At 36.2% G+C, this 13,393-nt stretch overlaps 1 protein-coding gene across 1 annotated transcript; it reads left to right on the forward strand.

The window, feature by feature from the left end:
- Positions 1-11,757: 11,757 nt before the first annotated feature.
- Positions 11,758-13,013, forward strand: LOC147922751 (squalene epoxidase 3). Its single transcript, XM_087497767.1, has 3 exons — positions 11,758-11,838; positions 11,940-12,108; positions 12,219-13,013. Exons 1-3 carry the CDS (start codon positions 11,810-11,812, stop codon positions 13,011-13,013), a joined length of 993 nt encoding a protein of 330 aa, XP_087353893.1. The 5' UTR covers positions 11,758-11,809.
- The last annotated feature ends 380 nt before the right edge of the window (positions 13,014-13,393 follow it).

The following is a 13,393-nucleotide window of genomic DNA, read 5'->3' on the forward strand; positions in this document are numbered from 1 at the left end:
TCCAAATTCAACCCGAACTCTTATAATTAATCAAATGCATTGAATTGTTACATATTTTGACCCTAGAAAGAGTAACATAGCTATTTAATGCTTCGAATCAATGTTTTCTCTCGGTTTTAGCCTGTTTTCTCGGTTTACGCCTGTTTTGGGATAAAACGGGTTTAACTGTTGTCTAAACACTCCAAATTCATCCTGAACTCTTACAATTCGTCAAATGCATTGGAATGTCACACATTCTGACCATAGAAACAGTAACAACGCTGTTTACTGCTTAGAATCAATGTTTTTTCGGTTTTAGCCTGTTTAGGGACAAAATGGGTCTAAGTGGTGTCTAAACACTCCAAATTCAAACCCGAACTCTTATAATTACTCAAATGCATTGGATTGTGACACATTCTGGCCCTAGAAACAGTAACAAAGCTGTTTACTGCTTTGAATCAACTTTTTCTCGGTTTTAGCCTGTTTCGGGACAAAATGGGTATAACTGGAGTCTAAACACTCCAAATTCATCCCGAACTCTTATAATTAGTCAAATGCATTGGATTGTTACATATTTTGACTCTAGAAAGAGTAACATAGCTATTTAATGCCTCAAATCAATGTTTTCTTTCGCTTTTAGCCTGTTTTCTCGGTGTAAGCCTGTTTTGGGATAAAACGGTTTAATTGTTGTCTAAACACTCCAAATTCATCCCGAACTCTTAAAATTAGTTAAATGTATTGGATTGTCATACATTCTGGCCCTAGAAATATTAACAAAGCTGTTAACTGCTTAGAATCAATGTTTTCTCGATTATAGCCTTTTTCGGGACAAAATGGGTAAAAGTGGAGTCTAAACACTCCAAATTCAAACCCGAACTCTTATAATTACTCAAATGCATTGGATTGTCACACATTCTGGCCCTAGAAACAGTAACAAAGCTGTTTACTGCTTTGAATCAACGTTTTCTCGGTTTTAGCCTGTTTCGGGACAAAATGGGTATGAGTGGAGTCTAAACACTCCAAATTCAACCCGAACTCTTATAATTAGTCAAATGCATTGGATTGTTACATATTTTGACCCTAGAAAGAGTAACATAGCTATTTAATGCTTCGAATCAATGTTTTCTTTCGCTTTTAGCCTGTTTTCTCGGTGTAAGCCTGTTTTGGGATAAAACGGTTTAATCGTTGTCTAAACACTCCAAATTCATCCCGAACTCTTAAAATTAGTTAAATGTATTGGATTGTCATACATTCTGGCCCACAAAGCTGTTTACTGCGTACAATCAATGTTTTCAAGATTTTAGCCTTTTTCGGGACAAAATGGGTAAAAGTGGATTCTAAACACTCCAAATTCAAACCCGAACTCTTATAATTACTCAAATGCATGGGATTGTTACATATTTTGACCATAGAAAGAGTAACATACCTGTTTACTGCATCGAATCAATGTTTTCTCTCGGTTTTAGCCTGTTTTCTAGATTTAAGCCTGCTTTGGGATAAAACGGGTTTAACTGTTGTCTAAATACTCCAAATTCATCCCGAATTCTTACAATTAGTTAAATGCATTGGATTGTCACACATTCTGACCCTAGAAACAGTAACGAAGCTGTTTACTGGTTTGAATCAACGTTTTCTCGGTTTTAGCCTGTTTCGGGACAAAATGGGTATGAGTAGAGGAGTCTAAACACTCCAAATTCAACCCAAACTCTTATAATTAATCAAATGCATGGATTGTTACATATTTTGACCCTAGAAAGAGTAACATAGCTATTTAATGCTTCGAATCAATGTTTTCTCTCGGTTTTAGCCTGTTTTCTCGGTTTACGCCTGTTTTGGGATAAAACGGGTTTAACTGTTGTCTAAATACTCCAAATTCATCCCGAACTCTTAAAATTATTTAAATGCATTGGTTTTCACACATTCCGGCCCTAGAAATATTAACAAAGCTGTTAACTGCTTAGAATCAATGTTTTATCGATTATAGCCTTTTTCGGGACAAAATGGGTAAAAGTGGAGTCTAAACACTCCAAATTCAAACCCGAACTCTTATAATTACTCAAATGCATTGGATTGTCACATATTCTGGCCCTAGAAACAGTAACAAAGCTGTTTACTGCTTTGAATCAACGTTTTCTCGGTTTTAGCCTGTTTCGGGACAAAATGGGTATGAGTGGAGTCTAAACACTCCAAATTCAACCCGAACTCTTATAATTAGTCAAATGCATTGGATTGTTACATATTTTGACTCAAGAAAGAGTAACATAGCTATTTAATGCTTCGAATCAATGTTTTCTTTCGCTTTTAGCCTGTTTTCTCGGTGTAAGCCTGTTTTGGGATAAAACGGTTTAATCGTTGTCTAAACACTCCAAATTCATCCCGAACTCTTAAAATTAGTTAAATGTATTGGATTGTCATACATTCTGGCCCACAAAGCTGTTTACTGCGTACAATCAATGTTTTCAAGATTTTAGCCTTTTTCGGGACAAAATGGGTAAAAGTGGATTCTAAACACTCCAAATTCAAACCCGAACTATTATAATTACTCAAATGCATGGGATTGTTACATATTTTGACCATAGAAAGAGTAACATACCTGTTTACTGCATCGAATCAATGTTTTCTCTCGGTTTTAGCCTGTTTTCTAGATTTAAGCCTGCTTTGGGATAAAACGGGTTTAACTGTTGTCTAAACACTCCATTTTCATCCCGAACTCTTACAATTAGTTAAATGCATTGGATTGTCACACGTTCTGACCCTAGAAGCAGTAACAAAGCTGTTTACTGCTTTGAATCAACATTTTCTTGGTTTTAGCCAGTTTCGGAACAAAATGGTTATGAGTGGTGTCTAAACACTCCAAATTCAACCCGAACTCTTATAATTAGTCAAATGCATTGGATCGTTACATATTTTGACCCTATAAAGAGTAACATAGCTATTTAATGCTTCAAGCAATGTTTTCTCTCGGTTTTAGCCTGTTTTCTCGGTTTAAGCCTGTTTTGGGATAAAACGGGTTTAATTGTTGTCTAAACACTCCAAATTCATCCTGAACTTTTACAATTAGTCAAATGCATTGGAATGTCATACATTCTGACCGTAGAAACAGTAAAAACGCTGTTTACTGCTTAGAATCAATGTTTTTTTTGTTTTAGCCTGTTTAGGGACAAAATGGGTCTAAGTGGTGTCTAAACACTCCAAATTCAACCCTAACTCTTATATTGGATTGTTACATATTTTAACCCTAGAAATAGTATCATAGCTGTTTACTGCTTCGAATCAATGTTTTCTCTCGGGTTTAGCCTGTTTTCTTCGTTTAAGCCTGTTTTGGGATAAAACGTGTTTAATTGTTGTCTGAACACTCCAAATTCATCCCGAACTCTTACGATTAGTTAAATGCATTGGATTGTCACACATTCTGGCCCTAGAAACATTAACAAAGCTGTTTACTACTTAGAATCAATGTTTTCTAGATTTTAGCCTGTTTCGGGACAAAATGGGTATGAGTGGAGGAGTCTAAACACTCCAAATTCAACCCGAACTCTTATAATTAGTCAAATGCATTGGATTGTTACATATTTTGACCCTAGAAAGAGTAACATAGCTATTTAATGTTTCGAATCAATGTTTTCTCTCGGTTTTAGCCTGTTTTCTCGGTTTAAGCCTGTTTTGGGATAAAACAGGTTTAACTGTTGTCTAAACACTCTAAATTCATCCCGAACTCTTAAAATTAGTTAAATGCATTGGTTTTCACACATTCTAGCCCTAGAAATATTAACAAAGCTGTTAACTGCTTAGAATCAATGTTTTCTCGATTATAGCCTTTTTTGGGGACAAAATGGGTAAAAGTGGAGTCTAAACACTCCAAATTCAAACCGAACTCTTATAATTACTCAAATGCATTGGATTGTCACACATTCTGGCCCTAGAAACAGTAACAAAGCTGTTTACTGCTTTGAATCAACGTTTTCTCGGTTTTAGCCTGTTTCGGGACAAAATGGGTATGAGTGGAGTCTAAACACTCCAAATTCAACCCGAACTCTTATAATTAATCAAATGCATTGGATTGTTACATATTTTGACCCTAGAAAGAGTAACATAGCTATTTAATGCTTCGAATCAATGTTTTCTCTCGGTTTTAGCCTGTTTTCTCGGTTTACGCCTGTTTTGGGATAAAACGGGTTTAACTGTTGTCTAAATACTCCAAATTCATCCCGAACTCTTAAAATTATTTAAATGCATTGGTTTTCACACATTCTGGCCCTAGAAATATTAACAAAGCTGTTAACTGCTTAGAATCAATGTTTTCTCGATTATAGCCTTTTTCGGGACAAAATGGGTAAAAGTGGAGTCTAAACACTCCAAATTCAAACCCGAACTCTTATAATTACTCAAATGTATTGGATTGTCACACATTCTGGCCCTAGAAACAGGAACAAAGCTGTTTACTGCTTTGAATCAACGTTTTCTCGGTTTTAGCCTGTTTCGGGACAAAATGGGTATGAGTGGAGTCTAAACACTCCAAATTCAACCCGAACTCTTATAATTAGTCAAATGCATTGGATTGTTACATATTTTGACCCTAGAAAGAGTAACATAGCTATTTAATGCTTCGAATCAATGTTTTCTTTCGCTTTTAGCCTCTTTTCTCGGTGTAAGCCTGTTTTGGGATAAAACTGTTTAATCGTTGTCTAAACACTCCAAATTCATCCCGAACTCTTAAAATTAGTTAAATGTATTGGATTGTCATACATTATGGCCCACAAAGCTGTTTACTGCGTACAATCAATGTTTTCAAGATTTTAGCCTTTTTCGGGACAAAATGGGTAAAAGTGGATTCTAAACACTCCAAATTCAAACCCGAACTATTATAATTACTCAAATGCATGGGATTGTTACATATTTTGACCATAGAAAGAGTAACATACCTGTTTACTGCATCGAATCAATGTTTTGTCTCGGTTTTAGCCTGTTTTCTAGATTTAAGCCTGCTTTGGGATAAAACGGGTTTAACTGTTGTCTAAACACTCCATTTTCATCCCGAACTCTTACAATTAGTTAAATGCATTGGATTGTCACTCATTCTAACCCTAGAAGCAGTAACAAAGCTGTTTACTGCTTTGAATCAACGTTTTCTCGGTTTTAGCCAGTTTCGGAACAAAATGGTTATGAGTGGTGTCTAAACACTCCAAATTCAACCCGAACTCTTATAATTAGTCAAATGCATTGGATCGTTACATATTTTGACCCTAGAAAGAGTAACATAGCTATTTAATGCTTCAAGCAATGTTTTCTCTCGGTTTTAGCCTGTTTTCTCGGTTTAAGCCTGTTTTGGGATAAAACGGGTTTAATTGTTGTCTAAACACTCCAAATTCATCCTGAACTTTTACAATTAGTCAAATACATTGGAATGTCATACATTCTGACCGTAGAAACAGTAAAAATGCTGTTTACTGCTTAGAATCAATGTTTTTTTTGTTTTAGCCTGTTTAGGGACAAAATGGGTCTAAGTGGTGTCTAAACACTCCAAATTCAACCCTAACTCTTATATTGGATTGTTACATATTTTAACCCTAGAAATAGTATCATAGCTGTTTACTGCTTCGAATCAATGTTTTCTCTCGGGTTTAGCCTGTTTTCTTCGTTTAAGCCTGTTTTGGGATAAAACGTGTTTAGTTGTTGTCTGAACACTCCAAATTCATCCCGAACTCTTACGATTAGTTAAATGCATTGAATTGTCACACATTCTGGCCCTAGAAACATTAACAAAGCTGTTTACTGCTTAGAATCAATGTTTTCTAGATTTTAGCCTGTTTCGGGACAAAATGGGTATGAGTGGAGGAGTCTAAACACTCCAAATTCAACCCGAACTCTTATAATTAGTCAAATGCATTGGATTGTTACATATTTTGACCCTAGAAAGAGTAACATAGCTATTTAATGCTTCGAATCAATGTTTTCTCTCGGTTTTAGCCTGTTTTCTCGGTTTAAGCCTGTTTTGGGATAAAACAGGCTTAACTGTTGTCTAAACACTCTAAATTCATCCGAACTCTTAAAATTAGTTAAATGCATTGGTTTTAACACATTCTAGCCCTAGAAATATTAACAAAGCTGTTAACTGCTTAGAATCAATGTTTTCTCGATTATAGCCTTTTTCGGGACAAAATGGGTAAAAGTGGAGTCTAAACACTCCAAATTCAAACCCGAACTCTTATAATTACTCAAATGCATTGGATTGTCACACATTCTGGCCCTAGAAACAGTAACAAAGCTGTTTACTGCTTTGAATCAACGTTTTCTTGGTTTTAGCCTGTTTCGGGATAAAATGGGTATGACTGGAGTCTAAACACTCCAAATTCAACCCGAACTCTTATAATTAGTCAAATGCATTGGATTGTTACATATTTTGACCCTAGAAAGAGTAACATAGCTATTTAATGCCTCGAATCAATGTTTTCTTTCGCTTTTAGCCTGTTTTCTCGGTGTAAGCCTGTTTTGGGATAAAACGGTTTAATTGTTGTCTAAACACTCCAAATTCATCCCGAACTCTTAAAATTAGTTAAATGTATTGGATTGTCATACATTCTGGCCCACAAAGCTGTTTACTGCATACAATCAATGTTTTCAAGATTTTAGCCTTTTTCGGGACAATTCTAAACACTCCAAATTCAAACCCGAACTCTTATAATTACTCGAATGCATGGGATTGTTACATATTTTGACCATAGAAAGAGTAACATACCTGTTTACTGCATCGAATCAATGTTTTCTCTCGGTTTTAGCCTGTTTTCTAGATTTAAGCCTGCTTTGGGATAAAACGGGTTTAACTGTTGTCTAAACACTCCAAATTCATCCCGAACTCTTACAATTAGTCAAATGTAGTGGAATGTCACACATTCTGACCCTAGAAACAGTAACAAAACTGTTTACTGCTTTGAATCAACGTTTTCTCGGTTTTAGCCAGTTTCGGAAAAAAATGGGTATGAGTGGTGTCTAAACACTCCAAATTCAACCCGAACTCTTAAAATTAGTCAAATGCATTGGATTGCTACATATTTTGACCCTAGAAAGAGTAACATAGCTATTTAATGCTTCGAATCAATGTTTTCTCTCGGTTTTAGCCTGTTTCCTGGTTTAAGCTTGTTTTGGGATAAAACGGGATTAACTGTTGTCTAAACACTCCAAATTCATCCTGAACTCTTACAATTCGTCAAATGCATTGGAATGTCACACATTCTGACCATAGAAACAGTAACAACGCTGTTTACTGCTTAGAATCAATGTTTTTTTCGGTTTTAGCCTGTTTAGGGACAAAATGGGTCTAAGTGGTGTCTAAACACTCCAAATTCAACCCTAACTCTTATATTGGATTGTTACATATTTTAACCCTAGAAAGAGTATCATAGCTGTTTACTGCTTCGAATCAATGTTTTCTCTCGGGTTTAGCCTGTTTTCTTCGTTTAAGCCTGTGTTGGGATAAAACGGGTTTAATTGTTGTCTAAACACTCCAAATTCATCCTGAACTCTTACAATTAGTTAAATGCATTGGATTGTCACACATTCTGGCCCTAGAAACATTAACAAAGCTGTTTACTGCTTAGAATCAATGTTTTCTAGATTTTAGCCTGTTTCGGGACAAAATGGATATGAGTGGAGGACTCTAAACACTCAAAATTCAACCCGAACTCTTATATTTAGTCAAATGCATTGGATTGTTACATATTTTGACCCTAGAAAGAGTAACATTGCTATTTAATGCTTCGAATCAATGTTTTCTCTCGGTTTTGGCCTGTTTTCTCGGTTTACGCCTGATTTGGGATAAAACGGGTTTAACTGTTGTCTAAATACTCCAAATTCATCCTGAACTCTTAAAATTAGTTAAATGCATTGGTTTTCACACATTCTGGCCCTAGAAATATTAACAAAGCTGTTTACTGCTTAGAATCAATGTTTTCCTGGTTTTAGCCTGTTTAGTGACAAAATGGGTCTAAGTGGTGTCTAAACAGTCCAAATTCAACCCGAACTCTTATAATTACTCAAATGAATTGGATTGTTACATATTTTGACCATAGAAAGAGTAACATACCTGTTTACTGCATGGAATCAATGTTTTCTCTCAGTTTTAACATGTTTTCTAGATTTAAGCCTCCTTTGGGATAAAACGGGTTTAACTGTTGTCTAAACACTTCAAATTCATCCCGAACTCTTACAATTAGTCAAATGCAGTGGAATGTCACACATTCTAACCCTAGAAACAGTAACAAAGCTGTTTACTGCTTTGAATCAACGTTTTCTCGGTTTTAGCCAGTTTCGGAACAAAATGGATATGAGTGGTGTCTAAACACTCCAAATTCAACCCGAACTCTTATAATTAGTCAAATGCATTGGATCGTTACATATTTTGACCCTAGAAAGAGTAACATAGCTATTTAATGCTTCAAGCAATGTTTTCTCTCGGTTTTAGCCTGTTTTCTCGGTTTAAGCCTGTTTTGGGATAAAACGGGTTTAATTGTTGTCTAAACACTCCAAATTCATCCTGAACTTTTACAATTAGTAAAATGCATTGGAATGTCATACATTCTGACCGTAGAAACAGTAAAAATGCTGTTTACTGCTTAGAATCAATGTTTTTTCGGTTTTAGCTTGTTTAGGGACAAAATGGGTCTAAGTGGTGTCTAAACACTCCAAATTCAACCCTAACTCTTATATTGGATTGTTACATATTTTAACCATAGAAATAGTATCATAGCTGTTTCGAATCAATGTTTTCTCTCGGGTTTAGCCTGTTTTCTTCGTTTAAGCCTGTTATGGGATAAAACGTGTTTAATTGTTGTCTAAACAGCTATGATACTATTTCATCCCGAACTCTTACGATTAGTTAAATGCATTGGATTGTCACACATTCTGGCCCTAGAAACATTAACAAAGCTGTTTACTGCTTAGAATCAATGTTTTCTAGATTTTAGCCTGTTTCGGGACAAAATGGGTATGAGTGGAGGAGTCTAAACACTCCAAATTCAACCCGAACTCTTATCATTACTCAAATGCATTGGATTGTTACATATTTTGACCCTAGAAAGAGTAATATAGCTATTTAATGCTTCGAATCAATGTTTTCTCTCGGTTTTAGCCTGTTCTCTCGGTTTAAGCCTGTTTTGGGATAAAACAGGTTTAACTGTTGTCTAAACACTCTAAATTCATCCCGAACTTTTAAAATTAGTTAAATGCATTGGTTTTCACACATTCTGGCCCTAGAAATATTAACAAAGCTGTTAACTGCTTAGAATCAATGTTTTCTCGATTATAGCCTTTTTCGGGACAAAATGGGTAAAAGTGGAGTCTAAACACTCCAAATTCAAACCCGAACTCTTATAATTACTCAAATGCATTGGATTGTCACACATTCTGGCCCTAGAAATAGTAACAAAGCTGTTTACTGCTTTGAATCAACGTTTTCTTGGTTTTAGCCTGTTTCGGGACAAAATGGGTATGAGTGGAGTCTAAACACTCCAAATTCAACCCGAACTCTTATAATTAGTCAAATGCATTGGATTGTTACATATTTTGACCCTAGAAAGAGTAACATAGCTATTTAATGCCTCGAATCAATGTTTTCTTTCGCTTTTAGCCTGTTTTCTCGGTGTAAGCCTGTTTTGGGATAAAACGGTTTAATTGTTGTCTAAACACTCCAAATTCATCCCGAACTCTTAAAGTTAGTTAAATGTATTGGATTGTCACACATTCTGACCATAGAAACAGTAACAACGCTGTTTACTGCTTAGAATCAATGTTTTTTTCGGTTTTAGCCTGTTTAGGGACAAAATGGGTCTAAGTGGTGTCTAAACACTCCAAATTCAACCCTAACTCTTATATTGGATTGTTACATATTTTAACCCTAGAAAGAGTATCATAGCTGTTTACTGCTTCGAATCAATGTTTTCTCTCGGGTTTAGCCTGTTTTCTTCGTTTAAGCCTGTGTTGGGATAAAACGGGTTTAATTGTTGTCTAAACACTCCAAATTCATCCTGAACTCTTACAATTAGTTAAATGCATTGGATTGTCACACATTCTGGCCCTAGAAACATTAACAAAGCTGTTTACTGCTTAGAATCAATGTTTTCTAGATTTTAGCCTGTTTCGGGACAAAATGGATATGAGTGGAGGACTCTAAACACTCAAAATTCAACCCGAACTCTTATATTTAGTCAAATGCATTGGATTGTTACATATTTTGACCCTAGAAAGAGTAACATTGCTATTTAATGCTTCGAATCAATGTTTTCTCTCGGTTTTGGCCTGTTTTCTCGGTTTACGCCTGATTTGGGATAAAACGGGTTTAACTGTTGTCTAAATACTCCAAATTCATCCTGAACTCTTAAAATTAGTTAAATGCATTGGTTTTCACACATTCTGGCCCTAGAAATATTAACAAAGCTGTTTACTGCTTAGAATCAATGTTTTCCTGGTTTTAGCCTGTTTAGTGACAAAATGGGTCTAAGTGGTGTCTAAACAGTCCAAATTCAACCCGAACTCTTATAATTACTCAAATGAATTGGATTGTTACATATTTTGACCATAGAAAGAGTAACATACCTGTTTACTGCATCGAATCAATGTTTTCTCTCAGTTTTAACATGTTTTCTAGATTTAAGCCTCCTTTGGGATAAAACGGGTTTAACTGTTGTCTAAACACTTCAAATTCATCCCGAACTCTTACAATTAGTCAAATGCAGTGGATTGTCACACATTCTAACCCTAGAAACAGTAACAAAGCTGTTTACTGCTTTGAATCAACGTTTTCTCGGTTTTAGCCAGTTTCGGAACAAAATGGATATGAGTGGTGTCTAAACACTCCAAATTCAACCCGAACTCTTATAATTAGTCAAATGCATTGGATCGTTACATATTTTGACCCTAGAAAGAGTAACATAGCTATTTAATGCTTCAAGCAATGTTTTCTCTCGGTTTTAGCCTGTTTTCTCGGTTTAAGCCTGTTTTGGGATAAAACGGGTTTAATTGTTGTCTAAACACTCCAAATTCATCCTGAACTTTTACAATTAGTAAATGCATTGGAATGTCATACATTCTGACCGTAGAAACAGTAAAAATGCTGTTTACTGCTTAGAATCAATGTTTTTTCGGTTTTAGCCTGTTTAGGGACAAAATGGGTCTAAGTGGTGTCTAAACACTCCAAATTCAACCCTAACTCTTATATTGGATTGTTACATATTTTAACCATAGAAATAGTATCATAGCTGTTTCGAATCAATGTTTTCTCTCGGGTTTAGCCTGTTTTCTTCGTTTAAGCCTGTTATGGGATAAAACGTGTTTAATTGTTGTCTAAACAGCTATGATACTATTTCATCCCGAACTCTTACGATTAGTTAAATGCATTGGATTGTCACACATTCTGGCCCTAGAAACATTAACAAAGCTGTTTACTGCTTAGAATCAATGTTTTCTAGATTTTAGCCTGTTTCGGGACAAAATGGGTTCATCAGGCTGTAAACAGGCTAAAATCATTTGCATCAGGGATAAAACGGGTTTAATTTAGCCTGTTTTCTTGGTTCGATGCAATGTTTTCCCGGATCGGGTTATTGGATTACCCAATGTAATTAATTTGCATCAGCGTTGAATTGGATTGTTACATATTTTGACCATAGAAAGAGTAACATACCTGTTTACTGCATCGAATCAATGTTTTCTCTCAGTTTTAACATGTTTTCTAGATTTAAGCCTCCTTTGGGATAAAACGGGTTTAACTGTTGTCTAAACACTTCAGTTTGATTCCGATGTTGCGGGTCGTAGCTTTCACAATGGGAGATTTGTGCAGAGGATGCGTGAGAAAGCTTCAACACTTCCCAAGTAACAATTTATTGATTTTTTGATGCATTTTGAAAGCACACACATCTGTTACTTTCTTAGTGGTTGTAAAGTTGATTTGAGTTGTTGATGCTTGATATCAGTGTTCGAATGGAGCAAGGAACAGTGACATCGTTGGTGGAAGAAAACGGAATAATCAAAGGTGTTCAATACAAAACCAAAGATGGCCAAGAGCTTAAATCTTTTGCTCCTCTCACCATTGTTTGTGATGGTTGTTTCTCCAACTTGCGTCGCTCTCTCTGCAAACCTAAGGTCTGTAACATGGTTGTTTAAGTTTCGATTTCATCATTTGGTATTGGTTTCAGATTGGATCGTTTTATCTTGATTTGCTCTGTTTTGTGGTTCTAACACTCTCTTATCAGGTGGAGGTACCATCTAACTTCGTAGGTCTCGTCTTAGAGAATTGTGAACTTCCATTTCCAAATCATGGACACGTCGTTCTTGGTGATCCATCACCTATTTTATTCTATCCAATCAGCAGCTCTGAAGTCCGTTGCTTGGTCGACGTACCCGGTTCAAAACTTCCTTCACTCGCAAGTGGTGAAATGGCTACTTATCTCAAAACAATGGTAGCACCGCAGGTACCTCCTCAGATCCGTGACGCTTTCATCTCCGCTGTCGAAAAAGGTAACATAAGAACAATGCCGAACCGAAGCATGCCTGCAGACCCTATTCCTACACCAGGAGCTTTACTTCTAGGTGATGCGTTCAACATGCGTCATCCTCTTACTGGAGGTGGTATGACTGTTGCTTTGTCTGATATAGTTATCCTCCGCAACCTACTGCACCCGCTCACGAACTTAACCGACAAAGAATCCTTATCCAAATACATTGAATCATTCTACACGTTGCGTAAACCGGTTGCTTCAACCATCAATACGCTCGCTGGAGCTCTGTATAAAGTGTTTTTGGCATCTCCTGATGATGCTAGAAGCGAAATGCGTCGAGCTTGTTTTGATTATCTTAGCCTTGGAGGGGTGTGTTCGTCTGGACCAGTAGCTTTGCTCTCTGGTTTGAACCCGCGACCTATGAGCCTTGTTCTTCATTTCTTCGCTGTTGCGATTTTCGGGGTTGGTCGTTTGCTTGTACCTCTCCCTTCTGTTAAACGTTTATGGCTCGGAGCTAGACTAATCTCGGTACGTTCTTGTAACTCTTGAAACACTAGAGTTTATAACTTATGCAAATTAAAGCTGTAATTAGAAACATTAAATGCATTTACTGCTTTGATCCGGGAAAACATTGGATTGTTACATATTTTGACCATAGAAAGAGTAACATACCTGTTTACTGCATCGAATCAATGTTTTCTCTCAGTTTTAACATGTTTTCTAGATTTAAGCCTCCTTTGGGATAAAACGGGTTTAACTGTTGTCTAAACACTTCAAATTCATCCCGAACTCTTACAATTAGTCAAATGCAGTGGAATGTCACACATTCTAACCCTAGAAACAGTAACAAAGCTGTTTACTGCTTTGAATCAACGTTTTCTCGGTTTTAGCCAGTTTCGGAACAAAATGGATATGAGTGGTGTCTAAAC

The sequence above is a fragment of the Camelina sativa genome, chromosome 18, assembly GCF_030686135.1.
Source record: "Camelina sativa cultivar CO46 ecotype springtype chromosome 18, ASM3068613v1".
In the NCBI taxonomy this organism is placed as follows: domain Eukaryota; kingdom Viridiplantae; phylum Streptophyta; class Magnoliopsida; order Brassicales; family Brassicaceae; genus Camelina; species Camelina sativa.

Excerpts from the sequence above, each read along its gene's own strand:
- LOC147922751 (XM_087497767.1), top strand. The coding sequence starts at position 11,810 with ATGCGTGAGAAAGCTTCAACACTTCCCAA. Across the intron at positions 11,839-11,939 it reads AAAGCTTCAACACTTCCCAA|TGTTCGAATGGAGCAAGGAA; the intron begins GTAACAATTTAT and ends GCTTGATATCAG. Across the intron at positions 12,109-12,218 it reads GCTCTCTCTGCAAACCTAAG|GTGGAGGTACCATCTAACTT; the intron begins GTCTGTAACATG and ends CTCTCTTATCAG.